Here is a 15234-nt window from a genome sequence, read left to right on the forward strand (position 1 = left end):
AAGAAGGAGGTCAATCGAGAGGTCAAGCGCGCCATTAAAAAGGCCAAGCTTGACTATAAGAACAAAGTGGAGGTCTCCTTTTCCCAGGGGAACCTCTGCTCTGCCTGGCAAGGCCTGAAAAACATGGCAGCTGTGAACTGTACTACATCCAGTCGTAAACCCATCCAGGTTGTTGGCTGCAACACAACATCTCTACCCAACAACCTCGACTCATTCTTTTCAAGATTCGAAAAGGACAATAGCGCAGAGCTAAAGACCATCATCTCCACACTCCATCCTGATGACTCAACTTTCACCTTCAGCAGGGAAGAGGTAGTGAGAGCCCTCAAGAGGACCAAATCCAACACTGCAACTGGACCCGACAACATCTGTGGGTGGACCCTAAAGCACTGTGCTGAGCAGCTGAGGGAGGTATTCCAGCAGCTGTTCCAGACCTCCGCACAGTACCCCAGAAGTGGAAGCATTCCACGGTCATTCCCATCCCCAAGCAGGACCTCACCAAGGTACTAAATGACCTGAGGCCTTTGGCCCTGACCTCCTTGGTGACGAAGGCGATGGAGAGGATTGTCAAAACCTCAATCACCAAGTCTGTTGAGCCATTGATGGACCCACTGCAGCTCGTATACAGGGCCGGCAGGGGAGTGGACAACACCAAGATATTCATCTTGGAGACCATCCACAAACATCTGGAAACCCCCAACACCACCGCCAGGCTCCTGCTTGTGGACTTCTCTACTGCATTCAATACCATGCAGCCACACATCCTTGCCGAGAAGTTAATAACCCGGTTCAATTTGGATCACCAGCTTACCATGTGGATTACTGACTTTTTAACCAACTGTGTTAATGGCTCCTACCCTGAAATCCTCCACAATTCCACTGGCTCCCCGCAGGGCTGTGTCCTATCGCCTCTGCTTTACATCCTCTACACCGATGACTGCAGGTCCACCCAGCCAAACTGTCACCTGGTTAAATTCGCTGATGACACAGTCCTGCTATCTCTGCTCTCTACCCTAAACCTTCACCACAGCTCTGTTTTTCAGGACTTTATCACCTGGTGTGAGGGCGCCTGTCTCCAGCTGAACTCAACACAGACTAAAGAGGTGATTGTGACATTCTCCAGCAAGCAGAGACAACTGGCAGAGACCATCACTACCACCATCCGGGGGGAACCTGTGGAGGTGGTGGAGGAATACAGGTACTTTGGCACAATTTTTGATGGCCTTCTGAGGTCTTCCGCGAACACTGAGGAGATCCTGAAAAAGTGCCACCAGAGACAATATCTGCTCAGGAAGTTGAGATTGTTTGGAGTGAATAAAGACATTCTCTTTTACCACTCCTTCATCGAGAGTGTCCTAACATTTTCATTCATCTCCTGGTTTTATTCCATCAGTATGCAAGATCGGTCATGTTTACTTAGCATCACCAAAGTCTGCCCAAAAATCATTGGACACCCTGTTAGAGCTCTGTCTGCTTTCTGTGACCAACAAACAATCCACACTGCTCACAGGATCCTACAAGACCCCTCACACACTCTGCACTCAGTGTTTGAGTGGCTCCCATCAGGCCGCAGCCTGCGCTGTCCACGCTGCAGAACACAAAGGAGGAGGGCCACCTTTGTCCCCACAGCCGTCCAGACTGACCCCTCCCTGTCCCAACATCACTACCCCTCATCTGACTGAATGCACACAGCACTTTACCATGAAGCACAGAGCACTTTGACTGTGACAGTCACTGAAAATACTGACTATAGTACTTTATATGATTTTATGTTGTTGATATTCTGTTTGGCCTTTTTTAATGATGCTGCTCCTCATGCCTTTTAAATTGCCCCTCGGGGACAAATAAAGTGTTTTGAATTGAATGACAACAGCAAATTATACAGAGAAAACTCGACATACAAATACATCATGCACCGAGCTTAAGGTTAATTTACCTTGCATTCGCTGAACAGTTGAGGGTGATGGTTGCGCAAATGAGTAAGTAAATTGGCTGTGTTGCCGCCCCTCGCAACAACTTTCTTCTTGCAGCTCCTGCAGATAGGGCTGCCATCCTCGACCAGCTGTCTCTGAGCATTCTTATAATAACCAAAATACGCCCAGACTTCAGATTTGGATCTCTTTGAAGGCGGAAAAATGCCTTGAGGGCCACTACTATCACGTCCTTCCTCCGCCATGTCTTCTTCACTACATAACAAGTGCATGTTGCACGCTTGCGCCTGCGTAGGGAGACTTGGATAAAGTATCTTGCAAATTTTACACACTGTGGTTATCGACCACGGCGGTTACCATGGTAATTAAAACTTAAACGGTAACATCACCGTCAGGAATTTTACCGTGGTCTACTGTGACACCGGCAACCGTTACACCCAAGCTTGTGTAGGAGATACGTTGGCAAGAGGAGGCAACAAGGTGTGCCAAAGCTACGGCTCAGGCAAAACAAGGCCAATGTATGACATGGGAGGGAGTGGAGAAGAGGAAGATCTCCTGGAAAGAGCTGTGGGAGATAGACAGTATTGAGACATTCAGGGCAAGCTTCACCATCAAGGCTACCTATGATGTCCTGCCATCTCCCAAAAATCTCAACCAGTGGTACGGAGAAGATCCCACATGCCCCTTCTGCCATACCCCAGCAACACTCAGGCACATCTTGGTGGGCTGCAAGACCAGTCTCACTCAAGGTCGTTACACCTGGCGGCACAACCAGGTGTTATGGTGTCTTGCAGCAGTGCTGGAAGGTCGACAGACGAGCATGAAAACCCTCCCTCCTTCCTCATCCTACCGGCCAACAATGATATTTGTCCAGGAAGGCGAGGGCCAAGCCAGACTCTCCACTTCAGGACCAGACGCTGGACGGCTAGGCGGGGCATGCGACTGGAAGCTGTTGGTAGACTTAGACCAGAGGCTTTGCTTCCCAGCTGAGATCACGTCAACCAACCATAGATCATACTGTAAAGATGGCGCCAAGGGGGGCAGCCACGGTGTGTTGGTGCGCGTTGTTCTGTCTTGTTTTGTTTGTTAATTAAAATTTTTGCCTGAACACCTGGTGCTCTTTCAATAGAGAAGAACTCGTGTCCATAAGAGCAACCACTTCAGTGGACTTATTCCCAACTTTTCTCCTCCCATCCGTTGAATTACTGGACATACTGGTCAAGGGTGCGTTCACCTTTGCTCTTGCGGTGAAAAACCGGAGGAGAGGGAAACGGTCTGGTGCACTCTTGCGTCTCTGTCAGCACAGACATCGCACACCACTACCAAGAATATTTCTCTCCAACGTGCGCTCATTGTGCAACAACCTAGATGAGCTTCAGCTACTGGTGGGGAAAAACAGAGAATTTTCTTCATCTTCTGTTGTGTGTTTTATGGAGACATGGCTCTGCAGATTGATACTGGACTCTGCACTGCAGCTGGCAGGTTTCCAACTCTTCAGAGCGGATCGCGACACAGAACTTTCCGGTAAAACTAAAGGTGGAGGTATCTGTTTTTACACTAAAAGTGGCTGGTGTAATGACGTGACAGTGATCCTACAGCACTGTTCACATCATCTGGAAACATTCATCATAAACTCCAAACCCTTCTACTCCCCCTGTGAATTTGTTACATTCATTCTGGTCTGTGTTTACATCCCACCACATACTAACGTGCAGGAGGTGCAGTGTGTGCTAGCTAACCAGATACTAAGTGTGGAGCAGACTAACCTGGACTCTTTGGTGATTGTGCTTGGTGACTTTAACAAAGGTAACCTCACCCATGAACTACCCAAATTCAAACAGTACACCACTGTCAGCGGTGCATATCACGCTGTCCCCCGCGCTGCACTGGGCCTCTCTGACCACATCATGCTCCACTGATTACCTCATACAGGCAGAAACTAAAGCTCTGCAAACCTGTTGTGAGGACGTCAAAGCAGTGGACTAGTGAAGCTGTGGGGAACCTGCAGGCATGTTTGGACTGTACAGCCTGGGATGCTTTCAGGAGTGCCACCAACAGTGACTGTCTGACTCTTTCACTCGCGGGGAGGGAGGCTGTTTTTTGGGGGGAAAGTTTACTGAAGTCTTTGAAGTGTTTTTTTTTCACCGTGACAAACAGTCGGTGAGTTAAAGTTTTTTGCCGGGGACAGACGCTGTTTTTCGGGCAGAAATGTGATAAAGTGTTGGTAGGACCGACAGGCTTACAGACACTTCTCCATGTATAACTGCGGTATTTTTTTCCTCATATAAGTTGCCAAAGACACTACCAGTTACTGCTTGTCGGACATTTATCTATATTTTGTTGAGTGATGGACATGTTTAGTTATCAAACAGTGAACACCATCAGATCGACACACCCTTGCTCCGCGCTGCCGGCTTATCCGTTCACACTAGTTCGGTTCGCCAATAATGCACCTCTGATACTACCTCCCGAGGCGCATCAGAGGCAGAGGGAAACTTTCACACAGTGGCGGATGTGGAGAATTGGCACAGGATCCCCGCCTACAGGTGGGAGTCTGACCATGGTGACCTGGTGCAGCCAGAACAACCTGGAGCTTAACGCTCTAAAGACAGTGGAGATAGTTGTGGACTTCAGGAAGAACCCAGCCCCACCCATCTCCGTCATCCTGTGTGGCTCCCCAGTCAACTCTGTGGAGTCCTGCCGCTTCCTGGGCACCATCATCACCCAGGACCTAAAATGGGAGCTGAACATCAGATCCCTCACCAAAAAAACTCAACAGAGGATGTTCTTCCTGCGGCAGCTGAAGAAGTTCAACCTGCCAAAGACAATGAAGGTGCACTTCTACACTGCCATCATCAAGGCCATCCTCACCTCCTCCATCACTGTCTGGTACGCTGCTGCCACTGCTAAGGACGAGAGCAGACTGCAGCATATCATACGCTCTGCTGAGAAGGTGATTGGCTGCAACCTTCCATCCCTTCAGGACCTGCACAGCTCCAGGGCCCTGAGGCATGCAGGTAGGATTGTGGCCAACCCCTCCCATCCCGGTCACAGACTTTTTGACGCTCTCCCTTCTGGCAGGAGGCTGCGGTCCATCAGGACCAAAACCTCCCGCCACATGAACAGTTTCTTCCCCTCTGCAGTTGGGATCCTTAACAAGTCACGGGACGGATGCCATCTCTCACTTGACCATCCCACAGAATCTCTTAGCAGCTTGGCTCAAGTATGCAACTAGGGATATTAACATCTAGTCCTGCAAAACAGGAATGCATGAGAACAAGCTCAACCCTCCCTACAGATTCCAAACTCCTCAACACTCACTGAACAGACAGTGACTGATGTCAGTCTGATGTTTCACTTCACTTGTTGGGGAACTCAAAAGTAACTTTAAGTCATTAGTACGAATGAATCATCACTAGTTTTTGTCCTCTAAGCAGCTGGTTCATCAGTCTGTTCTTCAGAAACTCATCATTATCTACTAAATATAGTAGTAACTACTCTCATTTTGTGTAGAATGTTGTAAAGTGTTATTGAATGTCATTTTATAAACTTTTCTATTGTTTTGGTCAAACTGTGAGTATAATACTGATAATGTTTGTCAAACGATGACGTCAAAACAGTTTGAAACATTCTGTCCTGATTAACATTGGCTATTTACATCAGTGGTCCAGCTAATCTACAGCAGATGGATAAATACCACCACAGGTAAGAGGAAAAAATATATTTATGGTCTGGGTGAAAACTGGATTCTGATTGGCTGCAGGCTGTACATAAACTTTTGCGATACCAACACATCTGGAAGTACTCGAGTATGGAATCAGCTGGATGCCAACACTTAAAAGTTAGGAATAAAATAAATGAAAAAAATAAACAACTTAAAACAAAAAATGAATGGGTTCAGAATACCTGGAAAATATGGAATATTTGAGAGCTACTAAAATTGCCACGAATCCAAATTTCCATCCATCTAGTATGGACATTGGGTTTAAAAAATGGACAGAAAAGGGGCTGGTATATATTGGCCAACTTTTAGATGGGCAAATGTTTAGATCATTCCAACAATTAATTCAAGAGTTCAATTTATCTATACATGATCACTATAAATTTCTACAAGTCAGACATTATCTTCAGAAAAATAAAGATCGGGAATATATTCTAGGGGATCCCTCTCACATTGAGCAGCTTTTTATAATTTGTGACCAAAAAAAGGAAGAGGAAATTATCTCAAGATTCTATAGAGCATTACAACATGATCTTAAAAATAAGGATTTAGAGAGTAAAGAAAGATGGGAACTGAATACTGTAATTGTTGAAAATGAATGGAGTGAAACTTGATTGTTTGGTCATAAATTAACAAATAGTCCAAACTGGAGGGAGTTTGACTGGAAGATAAAAACTAGGTATTTTAGAACTCCAGTTATAATGGCCAAATATGGAAAATCGACAGGGTTATCAAGGTGACCTTACACACACAGACTATGGGCTTGTCTAAATATACAGGGGTTCTGGGAGGATGTTCAGAAGAAAATAGAATGAATTCTGGGCATGAAATTGAACCTTGATCCGAAGTTATTTGTATTAGGCATCCAAGTAGGAATCCAAACTGAGAAAAAAAAAATAGACTTACTACAAAAACATCACAACCTTATGGTTGCAGCCACAACCCCCCAATATCATACAATGGCAACAAAGGGTGAACGAGGTGTTCATGATGGAAAAGTTACAGCTAAAATACAGTTGAAAATGAATGCTTTTGTTGATGTCTAGACACCATGGATGTTAGCCAAACCTAAAACAAAATGGTAGATTATGACTGCTATGTCTCATGTCTCATGTCTATGTTTTTTTTTTTCCCCCTCCCTTTCCCTTTGTTATTATTGGTGTGTGTCCTTCTTCTAGTTTATTGCATGTTTTCTCTGTAGTTTTCGGCTGTTATGAATTGTACATAAATTAAGAATTGTAATGAGTACATGAAATGCACGATACAAATAAAAAGTTTTAAAAAAGGAAAAAAAAAGGGAGATTTCATCTCTGGTGGACTGGTGCAACACAAACAACCTGGAACTACGTTTCTCAAACCAAGGCCTTAGTCGTGGACTTCTGTGCAACATGTGGACAGCTATAAATTTCTGAGAGTGACAATCTCTTCTACTTTGAAATGGGTGGATAACACCACTATTATTTTGAAGAAAGCGCATCAGAGACTTTTCTTTTTAAGACAATTGAAAAAAAAAGCTGTTTCCAGCAATTGTTTGGTGCCGTCTTGTCAGCATCCTTGTCTTTGGAATAACTGTCTGGTTTGGAAATTTGTCAGCAGAGAGAAGAGAGGCTATTCACTTTGTGTGGCCTTCCACCTCTAAAAGAAGTGCTCCCACCCAGCTTACAATCTTTTTAATCTTCTTCCTTCTCATAAAAGACTGAAAAGTATCCAGACAAGAGCAACCAGATTTCAGAAGAGCACATATTCTGAAGCTGTATGCCTCCTTAACACTTTTAACTCACCATTGCAGACTAGTGGGTTTTAATTATTGTGAAAAATGTTTTAATAAAGCCTCCCCCCAAAACTCTTTAAACAAATAAATAAAAACACTGAATAGTGTCTTTCAGTGCAGCCTCCAGATAATGTCTGAAATAATTGACATTTCTTCATCCTGAAATTGAATTAACTAAACTGTTTAAGTCTCAGTGAAGGGTTTGAATTGAACATTTGGAAAAACAATGAAAGACATTGGACTAACCTCAGACTCTCTAGAGCACAGTTTTTACACTCCAGTCCAACAGACAGTAGCATCACTCCTGAATCCTTCAGGCTGTTTGAACTCAGGTCCAGCTCTCTCAGATGGGAGGGGTTGGACTTCAGAGCTGAGGCCACAACTTCACAGTGAGTCTCTGAGAGTCTACAGTTAGAAAGTCTGTCATGACACAGATATTACAAAAATGTTATTATGTAAGAGGACACTTTATATTTACATCAGGCATTTGATGTCAAAACAGTTTGACATGAAACAGTTATTCTCATCACTCTTTAAAACCTGCAGACTTTAAATCTTTGTTTAATTTTAATCTTGCAGATGAAGGAAGAGAAAATGTAGTTACATCTGGGTTTCCTGATGTCCACAGCGTCAGTGTGATCTGATCCTATGTTTTTTGCCAAAAAGTTAGATTAGTTTATGCCCAACAATGTTAGCATGAGGGTGTGAGCTCCAAAATTAACATCATAGTCTTGCATTTGGCTCCACAAATAATGGCGCTGAATGATTGTGCACCTCCAGAAATCAACATGGATGAGTTTAAAGTTTAAAAACCATCTTAGAAATCTACATTTAAATGATTAATATTTTGCCAGCTAATACAGATGTGATTCAGAACAGTTGACTTCTATAAAGATTTATATGATTTACACTTTTATGGTGTTGCTATTGGTCATTTTGATTCATACATATAGTGTCTTTTCAAATGCTATTGTACATTGCAGTCCTGACCATTCACAATTCTTTATTCTTCATGTTTCATCTAGTTGTCACCAGATGTTCCCGCCCCTTACTCTTACGCCACGATTGTGAATGAAGAGATGCATTAAAGTCTGTTTTGGTTCAAATCTATCAACTGTGTACATTTATTTGTGTGTGTACAAAAATTAACGCCAAAATGTGTCAAATCTAAATTGAATCATCAACATTACAAAATAAACATTAACCCATTGGTGAATAACAACTATTTTTACCATAGCATCACCAGCGTCACATATTTTAACTGAAAGTTAACATCTGGAGGTTTTATAGTCCCTTGAAGTTTAACATATCTGGCGTTGGATGTTCAAATGAGTAAAAACCGAGTATAAACCCATTACTTAAATTTGAATGTCATGTCTGCGCCACTTGATGTCGCCATTTTCTCTTGCTTCCTCTTCTGTTTCGGGACTTAGCAGCGGCGCGCAAAGGATCTTGGGATATAGCAGGCCGCGAAGGATAGTAGCGGTGCGTCCTCCGGAAAGAAGGAAGGCCAGGCTGCATTTGTGGGCTGCATTTGGAGGAACCTTTGAATTTGGACAGCCTTCGCGCAGCGTTGTGACGTAATTGGCCTTCAAATGTGCACTTCGTGGGCTGCACCCCCTGAATTTGGACACAGCCAGTGAGGTAGTGAGGGCTCAGGAGAGCAGTGCCAGGTGAGTGATTGACAGAGCTGGCACCTGATCAGTAATCACTGTCTCCCTTTATATGCAGTAGTGTGCTGGACCTCAGATGGGAGATGCAGGGCAGACGCTCAGGAGAGCAAGGGCTTGACTAGAACTGCGTGCGTGGTGCTTACTGTAGGAACTCACGGTAGCATGGAAAAGGCTACAGTGTATTCCTTTCCAGCTGTATGTCTCTTCTGTGTAACTACACTGAGAGCAATGATAAACTGCAGTCAAATTCCTTGTATGTCCACACATATTTGGCCAAATAAAGCTGATTCTGATTCTACAGAACAAAAATACGTAAAAGATTACTAAATAACTAAATAGTCAATTCAGAAAAAAATCTCACGTCACGTATAAAAGGTCAACTAGAACCTTTAATTTGAGCTGGAACTTTTTGGTCCATTTGCTCACCTTGAAATGTCTCTAAACCGACATAATGATAACAATAACTGCATGAAAGAAATTCTCAAGGACTTTAGAAACATCACATGAAAAATGATACAGATCTTATTTTAAACTATTAAGTATAGTGGTTAAAAAACCTCTTTCATTAGTTTCACCAGGTTTTCTTCTATTACCGAAAGAAAGATTAATAGAAGAATTATAGCTGCTGCGCAGCGATGGGTCGGGTCCAGGCTATTTTTGGCAAATTTAGGCAATTCTGAGCAACAAACAGGAGAATAGGAAGACAAGACAGTTGACAACAATGCTCATTTTGGACCACTTTAGGATTGAACCCACAACTTCTGGAACCAAAGACTGTCATCTATTGCTCTGAGCTAATTGGCAAGTGGCAATACAACAGTGGCTTCACAAATTGAGTAAGCCATTCACTGTTGTGCAGGCAGATTTGAAACCACCGTAAAAAATTCAGTTATCAAGACAAAAATCTGAAAATACACATATTGCAGCATGGAGATGTTGGTAATTTTAAAAATGATTGATTTGCTCCATAAGTGAATAACTGATGTTTAGCTATGTCATCATTGCATTGACTCCAATTGTTCACATGAAAGAAAAATTTAAAATGCTGTGAAAAATTCAGTTTTTGAGGGTCAATTTTTGATAAATCAAAGGAGGAGAGAGGAAATAGGTTTAAGAAGTTTTACAGTTTTTGAAAAAAAACTGAGTGATGTACTTCATAATTTTTAATAGGTTTAAATGTACAAAAGTTTCTTCAATATTGAGACTACAGTTTGATGAAAGTTCTGAAGCTGTAGCAAGTATGGTTGATTTGTTATGAATTTTCAAAGTTTTGAACTTTAGACGCTTGCTGTAGCACCACCATCAGGACTGTTGTCTTGGGTTTACAGCTGAGGTAATCTGGCATGAGACTGGACCTTTGTGCAAAATTTGGTTAGCTTTCGTCCATGGTCCAGTCCAAGTTATTTGTTTTTATTTAATTTAGAGGCTTGCTGTGATGCCACCGTCAGGACAATGGTCTTGTTTTTCACGTTGAGGACATCTGACATTTTGATCTGTCATCATCATTATCCTTGCTGGGTCTTGAACCCACAACCCCTGACACCAAGCACCAGCTCCTAACTCACTGAGCTAATTGGCTGGAAGTGAGACCTGCTGTGTAGCTTGATTTGTCAACTCAGGGAGTCACTGTCCGGGCAGCTGTTGTCAAGGCAGATTTCAAAAATGGTCAAAATGTCAGAAATTCCTTGGCTTAAAAAAAATCTGATAATACATAAATTGCATCTTGACAGCATGGAAATGTTGGTGATTTGTTTTTAACTTAAAGTGTTTTGCTTCATAAGAGAAAATCTGATGTTTAAAAATGCCACTCTTCCATTGACTCCAGTTGTTCCCATGAGAGCAGAATTCAAAATGTTCTCAAAAATTCAGTTTTTGAGATAAAATTCTGATATTTGCCAAACTCCATCAACCATGACTGCAAAATATTCTCAATTTTTTTCAGGAAGATTGAAAATGTATTTAGCAAGAATTTGATAGTATATGTTTACAGTACTGTTTACAGTCAAACATTGTGATGCACTGTAGGCTTAATTTTTGATAAATCAAAAATCTGAGAAAGTTTCGTGGAGGACGGTCTGAAGATGCTCTCTAGCAAGTTTGGTGACAATTGGGCAACAATTGTGGGAGGAGATAGGTTTTATAAGTTTTACAGGTTTTGAAAAAAACTGAGTGATGGACTTAATAATTTGTAATGAGTTTAAGTGGACTAAAGTTTCAGCAGTATTGGGGCTACAGTTTGGTGAAAGTTTCAAAACTGTAGCATGTACTGTTGATTTTGTAGGTATTTTTAAAGTTTTTAAATTTAAACGCTTATTGTGCCCCCCCCCCAGGAGGAATATTGACATGTCCTTGGAATTAAGTAAATCTGGCATGGGGCCGGACATTTCTGTAAAGTTTGGTGAGTTTTCGCCCATGGGAAGTATGACTTCCTCGGAAGAAGAAGAAGAAAGAAAGAAAGAAAGAAAGAATTCCTAGGAATACAATAGGTTCCTGGCAGCTTAGCTGCCCGGACCCTAAAAACTGTCAAATTTAATGATCATTAGAAATAAATGGAATAACTGAGTTCAACAACCTGACAGTTATAAACACATCCAACTGAAAAATCTACATTGTTGCACTCATGGTAAGTGAAACATTTTTTAAAATAATCACAATCGTATTTAAAAATGTAAGCGCTATTTCAAAATAAATTATTTTATAGTTTGTATATCTGAAGAATTGAAGTGCTAATCTACACTGATTTATAATGTTGATAATCACATCTGGACTCACACAGCCTTCCTGCAGTTCCTCACAGCTGGAATCAGTCTCTGTCGTCCCTCCTCTGATGTGTTGTACTTCTTCAGGTCCAACTCATCCAGAACCTCCTCTGACATCTGCAGCATGTAGGCCAGAGCTGAGCAGTGGAACACAGAGAGGTTCTTCTCTGATCTGTTCTCTGACTTCAGGAACTCTTGGATCTCCTGATGAACTGAGTGGTCATTCATCTCCATCAGACAGTGGAAGATGTTGATGCTTCTGTCAGGAGAGACATCATCTCTGTTCATCTCCTTCAGGTTGTTGATGGCTCTCTGGATGATTTCTGGACTGTTGTCTGTCCGTCCCAGCAGACCTCCTAAAAGTCTCTGGTTGGACTCCAGAGAGAGGCCATGAAGGAAGCGAACAAACAAGTCCAGGTGACCATTTTTACTTTCAAGGGATTTTTTCATGGTGCTCCTCAAGAAGCCATCCAGGGATGAGTAACGGGTCTCATGGCCAGCAATGCCTCCACCAAAACACTCTCTTAGGAAAGCCTCCGGGACCTTCGTGTTCCTGCTGGTGTAACAGTAGAACTTGTAGACTGCAGCCAGAAACTCCTGAACGCTCAGATGAACAAAGCAGTAGACTGTTTTCTGAAAGATCACACTCTCTCTTTTGAAGATCTCTGTACAAACTCCTGAGTACACCGAGGCCTCTGTGACATGAAGACCGCACCGCTCCAGGTCTTCTTGGTAGAACATGATGTTTCCTGTCTTCAGATGTTTAAATGCCAGCCTCCCCAGCTTCAGAAGAACTTCCCTGTCAGCTTTTGTCAACTCCTGTGGACTCATCTCATGTCCCTCATCAAACTTCTGCTTCTTCCTCTTTGTCTGAACCAAAAGGAAGTGTGAGTACATGTCTGTCAGGGTCTTGGGCAGCTCTCGTCTCTGGTCTGTAGTCAACATGTGCTCCAGAACTGTGGCAGTGATCCAGCAGAAGACTGGGATCAGACACATGATGTGGAGGCTCCTGGAGGTCTTGATGTGTGAGATGATTCTGCAGGATAGATCTTCATCACTGAACCTCCTCCTGAAGTACTCCTCCTTCTGGTCGTCAGTGAAGCCTCGTACCTCTGTTACCCTGTCAACACATGAAGGAGGGATCTGATTGGCTGCTGCAGGTCGGGAAGTTATCCAGACGAGAGCCGAGGGAAGCAGCTTCCCCTCGATGAGGTTTGTCAGCAGCACACTGACTGATGACTTCTGTGTGACATCAGACACGACCTTCCTGTTCTTGAAATCCAGTGAAAGTTTGCTTTCATCCAGGCCGTCAAAGATGAACAGAAGTTTACAGACGGCGAGCTTCTCTGCTGTTACCTTCTGTAACGTTGGATGGAAAACATGGAGCAGCCTGAGAAGACTGTACTGCTCATCTCTGATCAAGTTCAGCTCCCTGAACGAAAACAGAACCAGCAGACTGACATCTTGGTTTTCGGAGCCCTCTGCCCAGTCCAGAGTGAACTTCTGCACTGAGAAGGTTTTTCCAACGCCAGCAACGCCGTTGGTCAGAACCACTCTGATGTGTCTCTGTTGGTCAGGTGAGGCTTTAAAGATGTCGCTGCACTTGATTGGAGTGTCATGGAGGGTCTCCATCTTGGAAGCTGTCTCTAGCCGCCTCACCTCATGTTGGGTATTAACCTCTTCACTCTGTCCCTCTGTGATGTAGAGCTCAGTGTAGATCCTGTTGAGGAGGGTTCCACTTCCTGTTTCATCACCTCCTTCAGTCACATGTTCACATCTCCTCCTCAGACTGATCTTATGTTCATCTAAAGCCTCCTGCAGAACACTATCAGCTGAAAGAGAAAAAAATATTCTGGGATTAAATTGAGAGCAAGAATCTTGATTAAATAAAAAAGTTCCTTTTTCCAGACATGAAGACATCAGCAGACAGATGTACAGTCTTACTTTGTACAGTGTTAGTCTGACTGACTCTCTGCAGTGCAGCTCTTGTTCTAGATCTTTCTCCACACTGGGGACAGGTGGAGTCTCCTGGTGAAGCAGACTGTTCCCAGTATGAGGTGATGCACTGTCTGCAGAACCAGTGTCCACAGCTGGTACGGACTGGATCCTTCAGGACGTCCTCACACAAAGCACAACAGGACAGCTGCTCCTCCACAGAAACACTTCCTTCTGTCTTTCTGAAGAGATAAAGGAAAATCCCTCAGGGTAGAAATCACAGATCAGTCTGACAATAGAGAAGACAGACTGTAAACATAAGTATGTCTTCTCCATGGTCTGAATCTGGACTGAACTCCCAATCACTAACAGTTTGTTTTTGTCTGAGTGCCAGTGGAGCAGTTTGTATCATTTCATTTTAGTAAACAAACTTATTTTAATGGGAAATGTTATTACACAAACAAAAAGGACCACAAAACATGACCTCATTAGTAGCTATTAAAAACTTAAACCATACTGGACAAAGTACATGGCCACGCTTAGTACAATATACCCTCCTCTTTTTTCAACAACTGTGTTTGATAAAAAAGGTTTTATGAAGATAAAAACAAATCTCAGAGTAAAGATTTTGGATTTTTTCCCCATGAGATACTTCCAGCCCTCACCAATGGAGCCTTTTCCTTTGCAAAGATATAGAAGAAATCCTCACTTGTCATTAAAGCAGAAGATAAATCCCTCATTTGTGTAATTTATCTATCTGTAAAATACTTTGTTCTCCTCATCCTGACATTCAGTGAAAGTTCTTGGCTCTTTAACAGATCATTTGATCCATCGGCAGTAAAGACATTGGGATGACTTTTGCTCGTTTTCATTCACCAGTAATTCTTCCAGGGCAGCAAAACACGTTGCATCAGCCATCAAACTTCAGAAGGTTTAACTGAGCAAACTAAAACTAAGTTTCTCTAACAGACAACCAATGAATGGACTTGAAGTATCTAACTAGCCAACAATATTTAGGCTATGCCCCACTCTGGTGTATTCAAAAAGAATATCTGATGTTGGCACATAATTGTCTCGTCCCTACGTATAATACAAATCACAAAGTTTTAAAATGTAATTTCCAGAAAAAGTATTTTGTCCTATATTTGGGCAGCTACAGTCATATAATGGTAATGATTTAATTGTATAAACTGAAGTTAGTATCAGTTCTCTTACTGTGTGTCTGAGGGTCCAGGTTCATTACTGAAGTTCTGAGGTGGTTCTTTGGACCGGTCACTCTTCATAGACAGACAGCTGGAGACTGGAGACTTTGCTCTGTCTTCCTCTTCCTCCACACAATCACTCATCTTCTGTACTTCAGAAAGCACTGAGGTAAATATGTAGCACGTGGAAGGAGAACAACAATGCGATGCTAAACAAAAATGACATTTATAAAGATCGGCAA

At 42.7% G+C, this 15234-nt stretch overlaps 1 protein-coding gene across 1 annotated transcript in view; it reads right to left on the reverse strand.

Moving 5' to 3' along the window:
• Nucleotides 1–15136, reverse strand: part of LOC311271426 (NLR family CARD domain-containing protein 3-like) — a gene marked incomplete at its 5' end in the record, with an annotated part of 42500 nt that extends 27364 nt beyond the window's left edge. The window contains 4 exons of the mRNA XM_084377070.1: nt 7670–7843; nt 11869–13687; nt 13821–14032; nt 15006–15136. Of these exons, the coding sequence (XP_084233196.1) occupies nt 7670–7843; nt 11869–13687; nt 13821–14032; nt 15006–15136 (2336 nt within the window). The remainder of the gene's footprint in view (nt 1–7669; nt 7844–11868; nt 13688–13820; nt 14033–15005) is intronic.
• Between the last annotated feature and the right edge of the window lie 98 nt (nt 15137–15234).

This window comes from Pagrus pagrus (assembly GCF_965226575.1).
Source record: "Pagrus pagrus genome assembly, chromosome: 16".
Taxonomy (NCBI): domain Eukaryota; kingdom Metazoa; phylum Chordata; class Actinopteri; order Spariformes; family Sparidae; genus Pagrus; species Pagrus pagrus.